The sequence below is a fragment of the Temnothorax americanus genome, unplaced genomic scaffold (assembly GCF_048541705.1).
Source record: "Temnothorax americanus isolate GAGA-0224 unplaced genomic scaffold, ASM4854170v1 Scaffold59, whole genome shotgun sequence".
Classification (NCBI taxonomy): domain Eukaryota; kingdom Metazoa; phylum Arthropoda; class Insecta; order Hymenoptera; family Formicidae; genus Temnothorax; species Temnothorax americanus.
This window is the reverse complement of record NW_027509741.1, coordinates 5,280-26,769: the sequence shown is the minus strand read 5'-3', so window position 1 is coordinate 26,769 and position 21,490 is coordinate 5,280. Positions and strand designations below refer to the sequence as shown.

The 21,490-nt window shown below is 41.2% G+C and overlaps 2 protein-coding genes and 1 long non-coding RNA gene across 3 annotated transcripts; all 3 read right to left on the bottom strand.

Moving 5' to 3' along the window:
• Positions 1-504: 504 nt before the first annotated feature.
• LOC143904835 (uncharacterized) lies at positions 505-3,766 on the bottom strand. Its single transcript, XM_077419795.1, has 4 exons — positions 2,100-3,766; positions 1,943-2,012; positions 1,604-1,837; positions 505-1,522 (listed from the first exon to the last, which is right to left on the bottom strand). Exons 1-4 carry the CDS (start codon positions 2,230-2,232, stop codon positions 1,513-1,515), a joined length of 447 nt encoding a protein of 148 aa, XP_077275921.1. The 5' UTR covers positions 2,233-3,766; the 3' UTR covers positions 505-1,512.
• A 4,294-nt stretch (positions 3,767-8,060) lies between these two features.
• On the bottom strand, positions 8,061-8,605 carry LOC143904849 (uncharacterized; the record flags this gene model as incomplete). The annotated part of the gene is made up of 3 exons (XR_013259056.1): positions 8,061-8,307; positions 8,390-8,441; positions 8,525-8,605. It is a non-coding gene; the product is annotated as an uncharacterized LOC143904849 (long non-coding RNA).
• On the bottom strand, positions 8,574-11,498 carry LOC143904875 (uncharacterized). The gene is made up of 5 exons (XM_077419845.1): positions 9,574-11,498; positions 9,300-9,404; positions 9,121-9,226; positions 8,846-9,031; positions 8,574-8,783 (listed from the first exon to the last, which is right to left on the bottom strand). Exons 1-5 carry the CDS (start codon positions 9,608-9,610, stop codon positions 8,654-8,656), a joined length of 564 nt encoding a protein of 187 aa, XP_077275971.1. The 5' UTR covers positions 9,611-11,498; the 3' UTR covers positions 8,574-8,653.
• Positions 11,499-21,490: the final 9,992 nt, after the last annotated feature.

The following is a 21,490-nucleotide window of genomic DNA, read 5'->3' as shown; positions in this document are numbered from 1 at the left end:
AACGGTTAAATTTGGAAAACGGTAGTTGGAATATTTTCAAGAGTACTGAAATGGTAAATTTTGTAAGACGGTAGTTAGAATATTTTGAAGAAATTGTTATGAAATAATAAAATTTGGAAAACGGTAGTTAGAATATTTTCAAGAAAATGTTATGGAATGGTAAAAATTTAAAAACGGTAGTTGGAATAATTTTCAAGAATAGTACTGAAATGGTAAAATCTTAAAAACGGTAGTTGGAATAATTTTCAAGAATAGTACTGAAATTGTAAAAATTAAAATACGGTAGTTGAAATATTTTGAAGAAAATGTTACGAAACGGTAAAATTTGTAAAAACAAGAATAATTTTCAATGATAGTACAAAAATGGTAAAAATTAAAAAAACCGAGTTGGAATAATTAGACGGAATGGTACGAAAATGGTAGAAATTGGAAATAGGGTGAGAATAATTGGAAAAGAGTCGTGAAATGCTAAAAACTGTGAAGGAGTTGAAATACTTTCGAGAAATAATCTGAAAACGATACAACGTGACTCACGAAAATGATAGAAATTATAAAAAAAAAGTTGGAATACTTATAAGAAAATGTTGCGAAACGGTAAAATTTGTAGAAACGTAGTTGGAATAATTTTCCGGAATGGTACGAAAATGGTAAAATTTGTAAACACGTAGTTGAAATACGTTCGAGAAAATGTTGTGAAACGCTGCGATCTGATGTAAAAACGGAGATGGAATAATTTTAAATAATAGTCCGAAAAGGGTTAAAATTGTGAAAAGGCAGTTGGAATACGTTTCAACAATAATACGAAAATGATAAGAATATTTATATAAAAATACTAAAAACCGGTACAAATTTCTAACGTGTATTTTTATAAATGAAAAGTAAAATTGAGGGTTTTGAAACGGTAGTAATAATTCTCGAAATAAATGTTTCGAAATGGTACCGACTGTTGAGCGACTTGACATTCTTATGATGATGTATCTGAACGGTTGAAAGTGTAAACAAAGACTTGACGGACGTGTACGATGATGTTTCCGTGTCCTCGGCCTCTAACCTGCTTGACCTGCCGACGTCATCTCTGTATGGGGACTGAATAATTTGAAATAAACGTATAGCGGTAAAATGTATTAACGATTACTTGTACGTATTTCGAATAAATAAAGAAAAAGATTATTGTGGCCGCTCTTGGTCGGTGGTGCGTCTCAAAAGGGCGTGACGCACGCTCGAGCCCCGCCACCGCGACAAGGTATAGCCGCACGGCGACCACGTCGACGGAAAGGAATGTAAATGGAAAGGACAGGGAAATTAGAATACGAAAGGAAAAGAAATAAGGGTAGACGTCGTCACTGACGTCGCGCGACGATATGACACGAATATACTACATTTTATTCACGCACAATGATACAAATAATAAAATAATAAAACGATATAAAAAAGTGTAAAAAAAAATTTGGTGCGTTGAATGAAAAAAAAAATAAAAGTTATTACAAGCTCCGCGCCCGCGTGTCTCTCAGTTTACTCCGGTCTGAAACAATGCGAAATTGTAATTAAGTACGCGCGCTAAACAAACCAAAAATTAACAAAAATATTGTTATTATTTTCTTACCGTCGACGCTTTGATGGCGGCTCTGGGACGTCGCCGTCCTCCTCCTCCTCCTCCTCTTCCTCCTCGTTTGGACAATTTGAAAGACGTTCATGTGGCCAAAGAATTAAATTGTTCACGTCTAATTGTAAGGACGAGGAGACCGACAAAGTATCGTCGGTGTCCTCGTCCTCCTCCTCATTTTGATACATTGGGGCCGGATCTAAGTTCAGCAGCACGTTACGCCAGACTGTATCGCTGCGAAAGAAACGAAAATGAACACGCTGATCGACAAAGAAACCGAGACAGGCGCGCACACACGCACACACACACGCGCGCGCGCGTCGTTGAATTTATACTTACGACCGTGCGTGTATTTCCATCTCCCTCCCATCGAGCGATAAAAATTCATCGTCCGTCATCGTAATCGGTCCTGTGAAAAATTGAAAAAACAATTACGCACGTGCGCGGTTTACGTAGACGAAAAATGTTACACATTGACGTGTATATATATACATACGTGGGGGATTTATGTGCAACTCTATGCGACTGCTGCTGGTGCGGCTGCTGAGGCTGCTGAGGCTGCTGCAACTGGTGGTGCTAGTGCGGCCGCTGTCGCTTTCACCGCCGATATTTGATCCTTTGTCCGTCATTTGTATACGAATGACGTAATAAATTAATTTGTTTGTACGTAAAGCCCCTTGCGGCGATAGGTGATGACGCGAGATAGCGATAGCGCGAAAGCGACAAAGTTGCCGACGAAGCGTATAACTTTGTCGGAAACTTTATCGCTGTCGCTATCTCGCCATCGCCTATTGTGCGAGGGGCTCGACTGTAAAACAATAATAACGATTAAACGCGCTTACTTTTGACACCCGACTAATATCGCCTGGTATTTAAGATAGCCTTAGATCGTCCTCTGGATACACGCTGCGAAATAAGAAAAAGATTAAAGAGGCCGATTTCGATCGATTAACACGCGCGATCCTCCGATAAAACTCTGACTCTGCGTCTCTTTACACAACTAGTCCCTCCCCCTTTTTATAGAAATAGACCAAGAGTGAATTTAATCGGAGAATTGCGCGTTAATCGCGGAGACTGTGATATCGGGCCTATATAATAACGACCGGTTGAAACAAAAACAAGTCGGACGCGATCAACTACGACCGTGGATTCGCGTACTGCGTTTGAAAAGCGATAAGTGCGTACCTTGCGAGAAGATATTTGGGCTACGACGCACCGTTCGAGCGAGAGATACACACACACGCACGCACGCACGCACGCACACTCTCCGTCACCTATGTGTTTCTATTTCCGCGATGCGATACGCCGCGGCGCTTCGTCGGAAATAACTCTATACAGGGGCACCTCCTTGCTTGAGACTGTATGATGGGGCTATAGTTTACACCTCGCGCTTGATACGCTTATGAAATAGTAAAAATAACTAGAAACATTAGTTTCATTATATTGGCTTATCTGTGCTCCAATGTACTCTATTTGATACGCGCCTATCGAGAGATCGCGCGCGCGCGCGCGCGGTGTAAACTAACGGGCCGCGTACACGTGTCAAGTATCAGCTGCGTAATTTAAATAAAGAAACTCTGATCTGTCAAACAAAACAAGTCGAAAGAAAAATCAATTTTGACGAGCGCTAGATGAAGAGTATAAAGGATAAAGTTAAATTAGACGTTTAATTTCATATATGATGTATCGCGATATTGTATCGCGAGTGTATCTGTGCGTATATCTTATATAAAATCTCAACGTATATTAATATCTGTGAAACGTATTGCGATTGTATTGAGTCTTTAATTTATTTACCTCACGATAAACGAGTCTGTCGAAAGAAATCTCAATTTTTACGAATAACATAAATTGTGTACCCGCATTGTTCAATCGTATATACGCATCCCATGTACGTATCGAGCAGTATCGCTGTCTCTTTGATTCGAGCAAACGATAGTCTGTAAAAAGAAAATTAAATATTTACCAAGCACATTTACGAAGACGTGTTCAATTTTGCGGTAAATTTTTATACGTATCTGTATAGTCCTAATCTAACCCTATATCCCGCGTTTTTCAACGGTAACTTGTAATATAATTAACTGCGGTAACGGTAACTTACATACATACATATATATATATATATATATATATATATATATATATATATTCGGTGATTTGCGTACTGCGCAGAATAATACGCCGAGATACTTGAAATAGCAGTCACCGAAAAACGCGTCCGGACATGACTCCCCTAACACGCACGATTTTCTAAGGCAATTAGCTCCTCACAAGCGGCCGATTAACGCGACTGACGTGCCGACGTCTGCGAAATTCCACAAGAACGATGTTTGATAATTTGATTCGCCGGGAATACGGAAGGCACGAGACACAATCGCGAGCGCGGACGGTACACGAAACGGACTCGCAGTAACGGACTTCGCCACGAATCTATCGCGATCTCCAGAGGCTCGCAATCGCGTCTTTATCTCAATTCCGCGGCCACGATACCATTCCGAGGCCCTTTGCTCTCGCTGTCGATCGCCATTCGATACACGGCCTCAAGGGACCGTACGCGTCGCGATATTACAACGTTTTTCCGGACGAGAGCGTGCACCGGAGGGCGGCGTCGTGGCTTTACATCTCGATATTAATTACTGCGGGCAACCTCACTGATGTGATGTCTCCTCGTAGGGCTCCTCGTCGTCACCTCGTACGGAGGATCTTTGCAGCGCAACAGGTTTTCCCGACTCGGGGCGGCTATCGCGTAGTTTAAGAAGAACGTTCGGACTCGCCGACGGACGATTAGAGAGTGTCTCGCTAGATTCGCTCGATAACGGAATCGATGCGGCACCCCTTTCCGTAGGGGCGTGCCAACCAATTGAGAGCGAGCTTGCAAGCTCGCGCGATATTCTAACGCAGGATCGTCGTAAGGTGGATCCTTCGGGGGCGCGCAACGGTCCCTCGGCGGCGTAGCGACTTCTTCAATTTGTCCCTGGGCAGCGGACTGGACTTTGTTCTGGCCGGTGTGCCTCCGGTTGCCCTCGGGGCGGTCATCAGTCACCCCGCGGGCCGGTATTCCGTGGAGGCAGTTTGCTGCGGGCGGGTTTTCCCCGGTACCTGGGGCCCCGCTATCGGCGGCCTTGTCCATCGCTGCCCTTTTCGCCGCACGCCTGCCGCGTTGCTCTCGCCACCCGTGATCCCTGTAGTTTCCGCTCTCGCCACCTCTCCTCGGTCCTTGGTCCTCCCGGACCCCTTTCGTTATCGGTACTCCCTCGAAGATTCGCCGTGGTGTGGGTGAGGCGCCGCGCGCATTATAATTACACATGAAAATAAAAGAATAGTCAAAACGCGGAAACGATATCGACTTTGTGGCCTCTGGAGATCTCGTCGTCGCCTCTCTGGCTCGTCCCTGGACGCAAATTTCCGCGCCTTGTGACGGCGGCGGGGCGCTGCCACGAAGCGGCGGGCCGCAACGTCACAATATATATATATATACATATATATATATATATATATATATATATATATAATGTTGCGATAAAAGTGTATTTCATATATATATATTGTGACGTGACAAGTCGCGTCTACTTCCCGGACGGGCTCGGCCGAGGGGAATTTGAGGATGTTTCCTCGTTGGAGCGAGGGAGGGGCGGTTGCGTATTCTAAATTGGTCTAATTAGCTGTTAAGTTTTTAAGGGATCGCCAGTGGTGGCTGGAGTCAACATGTAACGGCCGGGAGCCGCCACGAGGAAGGGCAGAGGATTAAGGAGACGGCCAGGGGACGTGGCCGAAAGTCGGATTGCCCGGATTTCCCCACAAATGCATGAGTGTCGCCGGCCGGAATTTACTCCGTACTCGGTCGCAACAGCGGCAGGATATCAGTCTAGAACACCCTGGGACACGCCCGAACGAAACGCCAGTCAGAGCAGGGTGCCGAGGAGCGGCCCAGGGAAAGGCGCAGCCCTGGGGTCGTCGCCTCGAGGGGATGCCGGCGGACGGGGCCGAGGCCCGGCCAGCCTGACCCCGAACGTCGACTCGATCATCGCGGCCCGGACAGCCGGGTGATTCGAAAAGCCCGCGCCGAATCGGAGGTAGTTGGAGCGGCGCCGCCGGAAAGGGAGGCGCGCGAGAAGCTGAGGCGCCGATGAGAGCGCCCAGAATTGGAGTGGCGCCCCCGGAAGAAGCGGCGCACGTGCGGCCTAGGCGCCGGGAGCGCTAGGATCGGCAATCCGGTCGAGCGACACGCTACAGCGCAGGCGCGGGGAACCGGCGCGATCCCGGCAGGTCATCGTTTCCGACACTGTCGTAGGGATGGGCGATGTTCAAAAACAAATCGATATTTCAAAAATCGATTAAAAGAAAAAAAATCGCAGAGACATTGATTATATATATATATAAAAAAATCGAGGAATCGATTAATCGTTATATTTTTTAAAATTACTTTTTAATCTTTAGGGGGAAGGGGCCTATTTTTAAAATATTACACCTTTTCTCCTTGAGAAAAGTTTATTGTAATTCACTGTATTTCTTCTTGCCTTTGATGTGACAGTTTCAACGCCACTATATAGTGGCTTCCCATCCCCTGTAAAGGTTAAATTAATTTTTTTTAATCTTAAAATATTAATTTTTTTTGTTTTAGTTACATTAAATAGTTTTCTTTATTAAATCCGCATTGTATATTTTTTTAAAAATGCATAGTGTCCAGACTGTCCAGTAGTGGTATCGCTGAAAATATTACAATTTTATTAATTAAAATGAAAAGTTTTCTGTTGTTTTTATATCATTCACTTAATCACATGCATATTATTACAAGGTACAAACATTATCACATATTTACATTGTGTGTGTGTTTAGTTACTGTATATAAATAAATTGAAATAAAAAGAGATTAAAGAAGATAAGAAAAGAAAATATTTGTTACTGTATTTTATCGTTCTTTATTTTAATAAAAAAACGATATATAACGACGCATAGTACAATCATATCACCAGGTTACAAGGTAAGAAATAAAGTAGGTATTTAGTACCTGGTTACAATATAAGATATAAAATATAAAGTAGGTATTTAGTAGGTTACAAGGTAAGATACAAAAATGAGATATAAAAGTATGTATACATAACATACAAAAGATAAGATATAAGCACAAAGTATAAGATACCAAGTATTGAAAATAAAGTACCTTAATTTATTCCAATCCCCAATCATCAAAAGCAAGCGAACCAAGAAATAACAACATATTTAAATGCTCACCGGTTAATCTGCTTCGTTCATCGGTTTTTATATCACCAGCTTAAGAAAAGATTCTTTCTGATGGTACTGAAGTGCCAAGGACACTAACATACTTTATTGCTTGCTCATACAACATCGGAAAAGCATGTTTTACCGATTTCCAGTATTGGAGAGGATTGCTCTTACGTTCAATGACTGGTTGGTTCAAATACTGTCTTAATTCGCTCAAATCTTCATTAGTATTATTTTTTGATACTAGATGTTCATGAAAACTCCATAAGTCATCACTATCTTTTTCAACCATGCCAGCATTCAATTTCTCAGTCATATTTCGTCGAATTTTATTTCTTTGTAATAACGACTCAATTCGGGATATCGCATTTGCCGCAAGTAAAGCTTTTTCAAAATGTAATTTCTTAAACCGAGGATCAAGTATGGTAGAAATGCTCATTATTTCATTATTTTCAAAATTTTTGCATCGATTTTCAATTGCACCTTCAAGTTTTTCTTTGAATTCAATTCCAATCCTTGTAGTAGGTTTAGTATAATAGATTGCGGATTTCATACAATGCACTAAAGGTATAATGACACTGCAAGTTGGATATGAATCTCCACTAACTTCAACAATAACGTTTTCAATCGGTTTCATAAGTGATACCACATCTTTTAATATTTGAATTTCGTCACGTTTTAACATATCTGGAGGATTATCACACTTAGATATTGCTGGATATATATATTGTTCAAGCTCAAGAAATCTGTTTAACATATAAAGTGTGGAATTCCAACGAGTGGCTACATCTTGTATTAATTTTAATACAGTTCCTTCGGTTTTTCCGTCGCGTATTTGCAAGCTTTTCAATTGATCAGATGCAACAACACTTCTTCTTACCATTGTAACAATCCTCTTTACTTTATTAATGATTTCTTGTGCATGAGGAATACTGATTAGCGCATCCGGTACTATATGAGACAAAATGTGTGCAAAACAAGATAACTGTCTGTGCTTTCCTATTGTCTTCTCTATTGCAAGTTTGATATTTGCTGCGCTGTCTGTAATAATTGCTGTAATCTTTGAACGATCTAATTGAAATTGTTCAATAACTGTATTTAAAGAATCAGCGAGATAATCAGCAGTATGATTTTTATGCAAGGGAAAAACACCAATACAACCAGTTTTCATTTCGATTTCTTGTGTTAAATAGTGTATAGTAACACCGAGATAACTTTGATTAGCATTATCCGTCCAATTATCGCAAGTGAGGCTATAACAAATAGCTTTTTCAACTCTAATGATAAAACCTTCTTTCAATAATCCATATCGGGCTTCTATCAATCTAGTTATTGTTCTTCTGCTCGGCAACTTGTAAAGAGGCACAGCTGTTTTCATTACCCATTAAAACCCTTATTTTCAACTGTCGTCAATGCCATTTTATCAACCGCAATCATATATAAAATAGCATTTGTTAGTTTATCAGCTTTGTCGCCACCATCTAAAATAATTGAAATAAATTTTTATTACATTATAAAAAACTTTTTATAAAATATAAAAATGCAGTTTAATTCTAAACATACCCATGAACGAGTTTGTTCTCTCGAATGCATCCTTAATTTTTGTATGCTTTGTCTGTAAAACATTTTAGTTACTTATACTCAAATTCTCGTTTATTTCTTTTTTACTTTATTATTTTATGGATAAATTAAATTTACCTTATCGCAAAGTTTTATTTTTTTAGGTTTATCAATTGTATCAGATGTACTTGGTACAGAATCATCACTAGCATCACTAGAATTACGTTTTCCGTGAGTTGCTTTTGCAAGCCATAATACTGAATGTTTTCATTCCAAATGTTGTATCATATTTGTTGTATTTCCATGATGACTACGGATTTTATCACATATAGTACAACGAGCTGTTAAATTATTTACTCTTTCAAAAAAAGTCCAAACACGACTCGCTTGTTTATACCTGCAAATTATTGAAAAAAGATAAGACAATTTTCACAGAAAAAGAAAATAATAAAAACATACCGTGTCGTCACATTTTTCAGATTTTTCAGACAAACAGATTTTTCTATACAATCCGCTATAGGTTGTCCGACAATCAACCTAGGTTGATGTTTGGTTTTCTCTATATTCTTCGAATCATCCGACATCACAGACTCTTTATCTTTTGACGATTGTGGTTTGGTTTGGGTTTCAATGTTAACAGGATTACTTGAAAAGACAAACATTATTTTTTTTTTCAAAATGTTTTTATAAACAACTGATTATGACTGATATAGTTATAAAGATTTGATACATACTAATCGACATCATCTGTTGATCTATATAGTACCTCTATTTCTTCATCTTCAATTGCCCCGGATTTAATCAGATTTTGAACATATACATACGCCTTCTCATCATTATCTGGAATAATAAATAAATATAATATTTCTGCAATTAAAAATAATTATGCATGTGTGTAATTTTATTTACATACGTTTTAAAGATATGTACTCAGATGTAGTCAGTCCTCCCACTGGAAATGGCAGGCTTTCATTATTTATTCTAAAATATATCGTGTGCTTTCTAGGATCAGTAGGATCTATAAAATATAAGGATCTATAAATATAATTTTTCAATAAATGTCGAAATATTATTATTAGTTAAACATTATGATTAAATTAAAATTTTACGTAGATTAGGTTTTTTTTTGTTATTACGATATATGCACGCAATCAAAATATAAATTGCAGTTATATTTACTATAATACCTTTTTGTAAATTATCCATTTCATATCCTTGTTGCATCTATATATCCTTTTGTGCTTATTTCTTCTAACAAAATAGCCTGAGATATAGCTTTTACACAGCCCACACAGGATCCAGAACGATACCAAAAAAATAGCCTGAGATATAGCTTTTACACAGTACAGTCAGTACACACAGGATCCAGAACAATGCCAAAAACAAGCCGTGGTTCACCCGTAAAACTTCTTATCTTATTCTTGCTTCTTCTTCTTCTTCAACTTCAATAATGACGAACCGGGCAAACTTTCAACTGCTTTCAACCGTCGACGTTTGAACGTTCCCCTTCACGGGATCGACTCGGCCACGAACAACCCGTATACAGGACGCAGAAACGCACGCCGCGCTGCAGAAAGCAATGCAGTAGCCAATCAATTTATCGCTTTTCTGTAAGAACGAAAGAGTGATTGGTTAGTTTCTTACCACGCGGTAAGCGTTTCCGCACTTTCCGCACTTTCTGCGTCCTGTATGTGCACCCACGTGACTCACGTCGCCAAATGGCCAACTCAGGTTAGTCTTTAGTTTAGTTGAAAAATCCATCCGGTCTATGTTTATGAGTGAAGTTAGTGAAGTCAGTTAATCGATGTTGAGGAAAAAATATCGGACATCGATTAATCGGAAAAAAAATTAATCGGACAAAACTATTGATTAAAAATCGATTAAATATCGGCTTTTTCGATTAATCGAGAAACATCGCCCATCCCTACACTGTCGTGCCGGCGAGGAACCTGGGAGCATCGCCCGAACTACGAGCTGCCCGGACCGAAGGAAGTACTACGACGATTGTAAGGTCACCACTCTGGCGTCCCCGCGTTAAAGAAAAGAGGGTTCGCTCGAGGCACTGGCCCCAGGCACGTATCGGTTACCTGAGCGCCGCAGGATCTACCTGTGGACCGCGGTATGAGCGTGTGCGTTACCTGCGCTCGCATTTAAGATAGAATCGTGTAGAGATCGTGCCAGGGCCTTGCCGAGAGTGAGCTCTCCGGTGCGTAGAGACCAATCGTGCCCTCCCCGGGAGCACCGTCACGATCGACAGTCGCGTGGCGTTGGAATATGTGAGTCGGGTTAATTGTGTCGAATCGTGTCGCGTTTCATTGTATTAATATCCGTAATCGTGTCGCGTTTTGTTGTGTTAGAGTTCGTAATCGTGTTACGTTCCGGTCATGTTGGCGAGAGTAATTGTGCCGCGTTTCCTCGCGTGAATCGGGGTAAGCGTGGCGATAACGGGAGCGAGTTGTGAGGGGAACGGCGAGCCGCGAGTGGCCATGTAATTTGAAGGGCACTCGCCCTCGCATTTGAGTAACGTATCCGGGCCCTCGAGGACGGCGAATATTGTGCTTGGCGGGACGGAAGGATCGACGGGATCGGCGCGGGGCCGCAAGCATCTCCGTGCTTGCGAAAGAATTCGGGATTCGCGTGGCAAGTCGCGGGATCGTCCGCGATCCAAGTCTTTATTTAGTGTTCGGGGGCAATCGCCGGCCAGCGTGGTCGACATGGCGAGATCGCCCGTAATTTTTGCGTCGTGCGGAATCGAGGTGGCCCGGGTGCGCGTTGAAGGCACAGCCAAAGGCGCGGCGAGTCGGTTCGTCGGCCTCGTGGCGTAAGTTCGGTGTGAGTTCGAAGTCGTGCGAGTTCAAAGTAGGGTATCGCGTTACCCGGACTCAACTAATTATTCAGGTTAAGCTTTTGTGTGTTCGTCGGCGTTTATCGGTTGCGTTGACCTGATCTCGCGTGCGTTAACCTACAGTGTTTAAAATTCGACATTCTCGCGTGCCCTGATCGCGTCGTTTATGCGGCATCCGTGCGTCAGCCTCTCCGACTTTTGTGCGGTAATTTATACAACATCTTCGCGTTAATTCGTTGCCGCGGCGTCGATCCGCCACCGACAAGGTCTCGATACCGCGTGATCTGATTTCGAATGCGAGATGCTCAGACCAATTATACCAACACTTACTTGGATTGATACTCTGTCGCAAGTGCCTTATATCTGACGAAATATATCATGTGTTATCTTATTATTATTATTTGGTGTGTGATTGATTGCGTGACGCCTCTCTCCAAATTCCCCGAACGAGCCCTACGCCCTAAGGTATTGCCGGAAATATCGCGTTAGATATAATAGAGTACGGTGGTGCGATCCGTCGCACCTAGCGCCCAATCTTTGGTGTCGGAATTAGTTGCGCGTGCTGCCAATCCACGATAGCCCTCCACCGGATTGCGAGACCGGGGGAAAAAGCGTCGCAATATATATATATATATATATATATATATATATATATATATACATATATGACATATCGCAGACGTCTTTCACATTTGAACCGCAATAGAAAAGAAGAACGTGATACGAAGCAAGCACTCTGCTCTGTGTTTGCGTCAATTTCTTCCTTCGCTACGTTCTTCTTAAAAAGCATTTCGAGTATCGTTAAAATACAAAAAAGCGTCAAGTATTATATTAAAAGGATTAAATCAGAATTTCTTTTTACTATATTCAAACCGATTTTAAACTTTTTTTTTAAATTATTCTAAATTTATTTTTATAATTTATATCCTTAAACACCACTTCTTTTTGGATTGGCGAACAACCATATATTGTCGTCTAGGCGACATTTTGGCCCAGGAACGTCCAACGACACGCCCACACTCTCGCTCTGAAGCAGCGACGTCCCACAATATATACCCTTCCCCCCTGATGTATGGACACGCCTCCGGTTCACACAACGTCCGTGGGGAGAACAGAGTGACGAGAGCATCAGCATTCGGTTGTGGAGCAGGAGCGTTATTATCGTCTCGATCGAGGAGCGGCGCCGGCGTTTGAGGCAGTGGCTATTTACAGGAGCGGCGGCTGCAGCAGCGGTGGCAGCTGTTGTACAACAGGGATGAGCATGAGCTGCACAGCGTCAGCAGGCTGAGGAGCAGGAGCGCCGCTTTTTTCTAAAAAAGTATATATATGTATATAAGAGTGTAAAAAATTACACTTGGCTTTCTATATAGGTATATTGGCGCGCGTTTTACGTGTTCTTTCAGGCCCACGCACGAGAGAGAGAGAGAGATAGAGAGAGAGAGAGAGAGAGAGAGAGAGAGATTGATTGATTGATTGATTAAAATTTATTTATGCCCAAACATTTGCTAAAGGGCAAGATATAAATTGCAGATACATAATTAACAAGAGAAGCAATAAGTGCACTACAATGGCTCGTTCAGTGCATTTCATACTTAAACTAACAAATGCAGACTTCATGTTAAACCACTGACATAATATAACCTTAAACTAATATTACAACATATATATGTATAACACAGCCACTAACTTATATGACTAGGTAGTGGTGTCGTCACACCACCAAATCTTAACCCATAAACCAAAAGCGAAGCTTTAACCAGATTCAGATGCAAACAAATGCAAGCGGAGGAGGTTTTTGAAGACCGGAAGAGAGGACGCGGATGTTATATTATTAGGAAGCGAGTGCCAAAAACGTATTGCAGAGAGACGAAAAGAGTTCCAATAAGTTGTTGTTCTACATGTCGGTATATGAAAGGTCCGTGACGAGCTGGGAAGGCGATCTGATCTCCTAAGCGACGAATCAGGTGAAGTGAAAAGCTCGCTCAGGTAGTTAGGAGATTGTAGGAACAAGATGCGATAAACCTGACAACCGAGAAAATACAATCTCCTATTCTCAACCAAGAGCCATCCGAGTCGACGCCTATAGGGCATAATATGTTCATCGCGCTTGAGATTAAATATGTAACGTATACAGCAATTCACAAGTCTCTGCAACTTTATATTTAACTCATTACTCAAGTCATTATAGACGAGGCAACAATAGTCAACATGTGGTATGATCAACGTCGTAACTAGTTTAATTCGTAGTTCAGTGGAAAGGGAGTTCTTGTTAAATTTTAAACTGTACAACGCATGGTGCACTTTCTGCGATACATGCGAAATATGCTTCTTCCAAGACAGAGTGGGTGTGAAAGTAACACCTAAGTTTCTTACCTCACTAACGAACGGGATAGGTACACTGTTTACCATAATGGGAGGTAAAAGACTAAGATCAATATTCCTTACATAAGCATTACTGCCACAGATCATCACTTTAGATTTAGCCGGATTAAGTTTCAGTCCGTTAGATTCCGCATAATCATAGATAGCATTTGCATCTTTTGAGATTAACTCTAATCCATGACGGATGTTGGCCGGCAAACATGAGAAATAAACCTGAATGTCATCAGCAAATATCATGTGCAGCGCATGCCGCAGCACCTTTCCTATGTCGTTGATAAACAAAAGGAATAAAAGTGGCCCGAGCACGGAGCCTTGAGGAACACCCGATGACGTATATAGCCACTCCGAGAAATTCCCAGCATCATCAACCACAGACTGATAACGGCCTGTTAGGTACGAAAAAATCCACATAAGAACCGCATCAGAAAATCCGATCTCCCTCAACTTGATAAGTAGTATGAGATGTGGAACGGTGTCAAACGCCTTACTAAAATCGAAGAGGATCATAATTGTGATAAGGCCACTATCGATACCTTCCCTGATGTCATCGCACACCCGCAGAAGCGCTGTCTGTGTATTGTGACACAGTCGATATGCAGACTGTCTAGGATTAATGATGTTATGCTTGCTTAAGTAATCGGCGATTTGTGAGGCAACAATCCTTTCCAGTAATTTTGACAGCTCTGGTAGATTGGCTATAGGTCTTGTATCAGATGGGGACAATGGAATGCGAATCTTCGAATGAGGGCGGATTAGCGCACGCTTCCATTGAGATGGAAAAGAAGAAGTTTCTAATGAGCAGTTGAACAAAGCAGTGAGACGCGACGAAATTACAGGCCATGCAATCCTAAGAACACAGAGCGAGGAAGAGGGAGAGGGAGAGAGAGAGAGAGAGAGAGAGAGAGAGAGAGAGAGAGAGAGAGAGAGAGAGAGAGAGAGAGAGAGAGAGATATGATATGATTTGATATGATATGATTTATTTATGCCCAAGCATAGGCTAAAGGGCAAATACAGAATAATACAAATAACAAAATTATACATGCTCTCTCTAGCACATGTGAGTTCACAAAGCATGATAAGTGAGACATAATCAAAAATAACAGCGCAAATTAAGTAAGCGCGCAACTTAAAATAAAAATATGTACATTATACTAAAACTAACTTACTACTAACGCAACTAAAAACTAGCGCAACTTAAATCTAACAGAATAACGCAACGTAAACAAGAATACTAGAAGAAAAAGAATACCAAAGAAATACAAAAATAGGAAGTACGCAAAAACCAAAGAAGGAAGGAACAAAGACACGTCACTCCGATTCAGTTGAAAGCAAAAACATGCGAAGTAAGCTCTTAAATGATGTGAGAGACGAAGCTGATGTAACTGAGTTAGGAAGAGAATGCCAGAAGTAAATGGAAGAAAGCTGAAAAGAATTTCTGTAGGTGACGGTTCTATGAGCAGGAATGTGAAAAATTAGAGTAGATGATGAAGCGAGCCGGTCAGACTTCCTTAGAGTAGGATCAGGGGAGGTAAAAAGTTCACGCAGGTAAGATGGTGAGCTCATATGCAGGATACGATAAATCTGGCATCCAAGAAAGTAGTATCGTCTGTTTTCAACAGAAAGCCCCTTCAACCTACGTCTATATGGGGTGATATGTTCATCACACTTAAGGTCATAGATAAACTGAATACAACAATTGACAAGTCTCTGTAACTTGGTATTTAGTTCCTTGGTCAAACCATGGTATACGAGGCAACAGTAATCAATATGCGGCAAAATCAAGGTTGTAACGAGCTTAATCCTGAGATTGGTGGAAAGAGAGTTTTTGTTATATTTCAAATTGTATAGTGCATGATGGACCTTCTGCGAAACCAACGAGATATGCTTCGTCCAGGATAAGTTGGACATGAAGATGACACCCAAATTCCGTACCTCACTCACAAATGGTAAAGGCGTATTGTTTACAACGATAGGTGGTATATTGCCAAGATCAATGTCATTCACATATGTTTGACTGCCAAATATGATGACCTTAGATTTGGCAGGATTTAGCTTAAGTCCGTACATATTAGCATAATCAAAAATAGCATTAGCATTCTTAGTGATTAATTCTAGAGCCTGAAGAATATTAGCAGGTGAACACAAACGATAAATCTGAATATCATCAGCGAAAATCATATAAAACACATAACGTAAAATTTTATATATATCGTTAATATACAAAGAAAACAGCAGAGGACCAAGCACCGAACCCTGAGGGACACCAGAAGAAGTGAGTATCCAGTCGGAAAAATTGCCAGCGTCGTCTATGACCGCCTGAGAACGGCCAGTTAGATAAGAGAAAATCCAGTTTAGAACGGCATCTGAGAAACCGATCTCTTTAAGTTTGATAAGCAATAGTAAATGGGGAACGGTGTCGAATGCTTTGCTAAAATCAAAAAGTATCATAATAGTGATAAGCCCTTCATCAATCCCCTGTTTTATATCATTACAGATACGTAGAAGTGCTGACTGCGTGTTATACCCCGGGCGATATGCAGACTGTCTTGGATTTAAGATGTCATGTTTATTTAGATAGTCAACAATCTGTGAAGCAACTATCCTCTCTAATAGTTTAGACAGTTCCGGCAAATTCGCTATTGGTCTTGTATCCGACGGGGATAGCGGTGTACGAATTTTAGAGAGTGGGCGAATATATGCTTTCTTCCACTCAGACGGAAACAGAGATGCATCTAGCGATCGATTAAACAAAGAAGTGATGCATGTCGAGATAACGAGCCATGAGATACGCAGAACATAAAGCGGAATGCCATCGGAACCAGAGGCATAAGAGTGAATAGATTCAGCAGTAATAAGCTTAGAAACAGATCGAGGTGAGATAGAGGAGAAAACGAACTCTGGATAAGATGGACGATTAACTGAAGCAATAGCAGCGATGAAGTCAGAATATAAGCAGGGAGAATGAGCATTGGAAACCGAAGCATAGTATAGGTTGAGCTGATCCGGTGTGAAAAAGTGTAGAGGAGAAGTAAGAGACGACTTGACAAGTCCAAGTCGAGCCAGTTCTCTCCACAGTTTTGCTGAATTCGTAATCTTAGCAAGAGAATTGTAATGAAATTCGCTCTTAGCCCGCTTGATGTCAGAATTTAGCTGATTACGGAAAAGTCTGTAAGTAGCATAGCTTAAAAGACATTTAGAGCGTTTAGCGCGTTTATATAGCTGATTGCGAGTGTGTAATCGAGCAACCAAATCCGCCGTAAGCCATTGAACCGGGGGCTTATTGATAACAAACACACGTGTGGGAGCGAATATGTCTAGTGCCGCCAACAAATTCCGAGACAGCACCCCGCAGAATCCGTCAACATCAGCGATGTCAGACAATGCATCAATCTCGGCCCGCACGTCGCCAGCAATAGATTCAAGATGTTCAACGAACCGAGAACAATCGATACGTTTGTAGTTTTGCCGAGAAAAAAAGCGGTCAGAATTAGGATTAGCTATAAGTGACATAGACAACTCTAAGAAATCGTGGCCGGCAATGAAGGGACTCTGAGACTTGGTAAATGATGAAACCTTATCAAGCTCATCTACGACCAAAACGTCTAACCATGAGTCTGAGGTCGCTGTATGATGAGTCGGTTTGGATCTGACTATGTGTAACGATAAGCTAGATACAAGCTCACGCAGATAATTCGCCTCAAAATTGGTCGATGATAGATCGCAGTTTAAGTCCCCTCCAATAATTATATTTTTATACAGATGCGAGTATCTATTTAGTGACTCAACGAAGTTATGCAGGAGAAGACCTCTAGGTCTTCTATAAATGGACGCAAATAGTACAGATTCATCATTTGGCAAACGTAATTCAATAAGAAGATATTGAGGCGCATTCTCACAAAGATTACTGGAGGTAGCTAAGATTTTGACTTTGAGCAATATATAGCACGCCACCCCTCCGCCCATTCGTCCCACTCTGTCATGACGTATTAAAAAATAATCATCTAGAGCCACCAGCTCATCTGATACACTCGCATTGAGCCACGTTTCGGAAACAGAAATGATGTGGTGAAGACTAGTGCTGAAATGCAGCCTGATGAAGTCTATATGTCCCCGAAGAGAATTCGCATTAAACTGAGCTATTCGAAACGACGTAAAATTGCGCATTGAATTATGCCGACCTATGGAAGACAAGGGGCACGCAGGTTGGACAAGTCAGACGAGCTCAGCAAGATCAGTGTTCGAGTTAATATTAATCACCGGCTCACCATCTGTACGCCTAACATGTATCTGGCCGTCCCTAACCCAGACATACTTGTATGACTTGTCCTTCGCAATGCGCTTCATCTGTTGCATCAAATTAAAAGTGCTTTTTGGCAACAGCTCATTTACATATACGTTACGATGTGAGCTGCCCACACACATCGCTCTGTCTGGTCGCACCTTTTGAACGCTTATTAGACAATACCGCATCGCGCACAACGCTCGAAGCCAAGGAGATAATGACGGAGCTCGAAGGTGAAGATACCGTGGGCACAGTAGAAGACGGTTCCCTCTTAACCAATCTGGTGTTAACGATATGGTAGGAGAGGTTAGGAACATCCAATGCCGCAAAAACATTTTTTGCAATCTCAGATGGAGTTGCAGACAAAGTAGAAGGCAAACCTGATACGATCAACTCGCTACCGCTCTGAGTCACCTGAGTCGACCGAGCAGACCTCAAGTCTCGGACCTCGCGAACTAGTTTAGCATTTTCTTGCTCCAGTTTAATAATGCGTTGACTGTTCTGAGAAACAGTATCGTTAAGACGATCTAAAAGACTTAGCTTGACGCTAATTTCTTCATTGGTACGCTGTTGACTATCAATAAATGCAGAGATTTTTGCATCCGTACTCTTGATCTGCTCGATCAGCCCGCGCAAAAGAGAGTCAGTGGACTCATGCCTTATGTCCTGCGCACACGCAATGGACTGCGAGGCAACGACAACGCCAGACGTAGCATCGCCATCCGAAGAAAAGAACGTACGGCGTTCATCTCTAGGTGTGAGCGGCATCTTCGAGAAATAAGACTTGCAACAGTCACTAGCGGACCGCGTAACAATGTATGGCTTGACGCAGCCCGGATGAAATGCCTTAAAGCACGCGGCACAAGAATAAGATTTACCGGCAATTAATTTTGTACACCTAGCGAACGTTGGTTGCATGTAGTCCAGTCACGCTATTCGGTAGAAGCAAGAATTCCCAGGCACGTCAGATGAAAATCACTAGGCACGTCCCCAGTCGTAGTACAGCTAGGGTGGCAACACTTGAGCACAGGTCAGGCAAAACACACGCGCGAATCCGAGTGAAGCGATAGAGAGGCGTAGAGAGGAGTGAAGCAGGAGCATGCGCAGTAGAGATCCACCGAGAAGGGAGCATGCACAAATCAGATCCAGAAAGAGCAGATAGACACAGCAGGCGCATGCGCAGCAGGGGTAAACGCCTTGCGCAGGTGATCCCAAGAATTCCACGATGTTTCCGAGAATGAGGTTAGGACGAACAATGATACTTGTCACGAAAATATTCAGAATTAGGTAGCAATATCAAGGAAAAGAATAAAGCGCGTAACAAGCAACCAAAAGACCTGCTTAAATCTGCAACAAAATAGCCCAAAGGCAACCAACGGCAGCAGCAATATTCAGTTTTATAAGAGCAAAGATTACGGACAACCAGTAATACTCACAGAGAGAGAGAGAGAGAGAGAGAGGGAGAGGGAGAGGGAGAAAGAGGGAGAGAGAGAGATTGATTGATTGATTTTTATTATGCCCAAGCAGTAGCTAAAGGGCAAAGAATGAATACAATATGCATTGAAAACATGTAAATAGAACATGTTCATGTTCATGCTCTCTCCCAAACAATACACACTTAAAACTAACTTACAACTAACTCGCCTTAAAAATTAACGCAACTTAAAACTAAGAGAATAACGCTACGAAAAGAAAAACAAATAACTACAAAGAAAAAATACAATAATACAGCAATTCACAAGAACAAAAGTCCAAAGGACCCACTACTCAGATTCAGACGAAAGCAAATACTCACGAAGAAGGCTTTTGAATAATGCAAGAGAAGATGCAGATGTAATTTCATCGGGAAGAGAATGCCAAAAATATATGGAAGAAAGTTGGAAGGAATTTCTATAGGTGACCGTTCTGTGAGGAGGAATATGAAAAATTTGAGGAGACAAAGCAGCAAGTCGGTCAGATTTTCTGAGTAATGGGTCGAGTGGAGTGAAAAGTTCACTTAAGTACAAAGGTGAAGACAAATAAAGTATCCGGTACATCTGACACCCGAGAAAGTACCGCCTTCTGTCTTCCACCAAAAGCCATCCCAAGCGACGCCTATACTGAGTAATATGCTCATCCCGCCGCAAGTTATATATGAATCTGATGCAGCAGTTCACTAGTCTCTGTAATCTGGTGTTCAGTTCATCACTCAAGCCATGATAGACTAGGCAACAATAATCTAAATAGGGTAGAATTAACGTCGTCACAAGCTTAATCCTCTGCTCAGTAGAGAGAGAGTTTTTATTGAATTTCAGCTTGTGTAACGCCCAGTGAACTTTTTGCGAAACATGCATGACATGCTTCCTCCAAGAGAGATTAGATTCAAACCAAACACTAAGATTTCTCACCTCACTAACAAATGGTATTTGTATGTTGTTAACAATTATAGGAGGAAGAAGGTTGAAATCAAAGTTGTTGACATTTCTACTACTGCCAAATATTATAACCTTAGATTTGGCAGGGTTAAGTTTCAGATCGTTTGCCGATGCATAATCGAAAATAGCATTAGCGTCCACAGAGATCAAGTTAAGATTGTGAAGAATGTCGGAAGGTGGACACGCACGATAAATCTGGATGTCATCGGCAAACATCATGTGTTCTGTATATAACAAGACCTTACTTATATCATTAAGGGGACTAGGCAAGGTTGAAAATGCAAAAATTGGCTCGTGTTTAATGGTTTATAACAAGGCCGCGAATGAATATAAAATTTTTTTATTGTTTAGGGTATTAATTATAACATTATAAAATAAAAAAATTCATGGAAAGTCGTTCCCAGATCAATAATATCGGCGTTCCAATGTAATAAGGAAAACTGTCGAATCCACGGTTTTACCACGATTCCAGTCGAACGGATAAAGATTTTGGCAAATTCTAAGAATATTTCTTCTCCTTAGGCTTCTCTCTATCGATTATACCTAAAAAATTAAAAATAAAAATAAAATTAACAAAATGGCGTCCAAAAAACAAAAAATTTGTAAAAATTCGAGTTATTTGTTATTATAAAATTGTAGCAATATTTTTTTTTCAATTTGATTTTAGGTATAATTCATGCGTCATAGTGTTTTACAATTCCTGTATAAATTTCAAGTTGATATCTCTATCGGTTCTCGAGATATCGTGGTAAAATAATCAAAAAATGTAGTTTTGAGAAAATCGCATTCAAAGTTTCGGTACAATGTTTATGTTAGAACGGTCGTACTCACGCGGTTCAAAAATTTCCTCTTCGACGCAGTGAATGGCCCCGGATTATCGTCCAATTTCTCGTAATTTTTATTCACTATCTGATTGCCTTGGAAGCGTTTTTTACGCGGTCGCCCTGGACGGACATACGGCGCCGATTTCTTTTTTCCGCTCTCTGACGAAGACATTTTTGTAATAAAGCGATTGTAATACGACAAACTTTCAATACATTAGCACAACCTCTCTGGGAGTCGATTATGTATAAACTTTAAACGAGGTAAAAATTAAAAACAAAATAATAAACAGAATAGAGCATGTAAGCCGAGCTAGATGTGCGTGTTTATTATTCTTTGTGTCAACCGCAATATATACA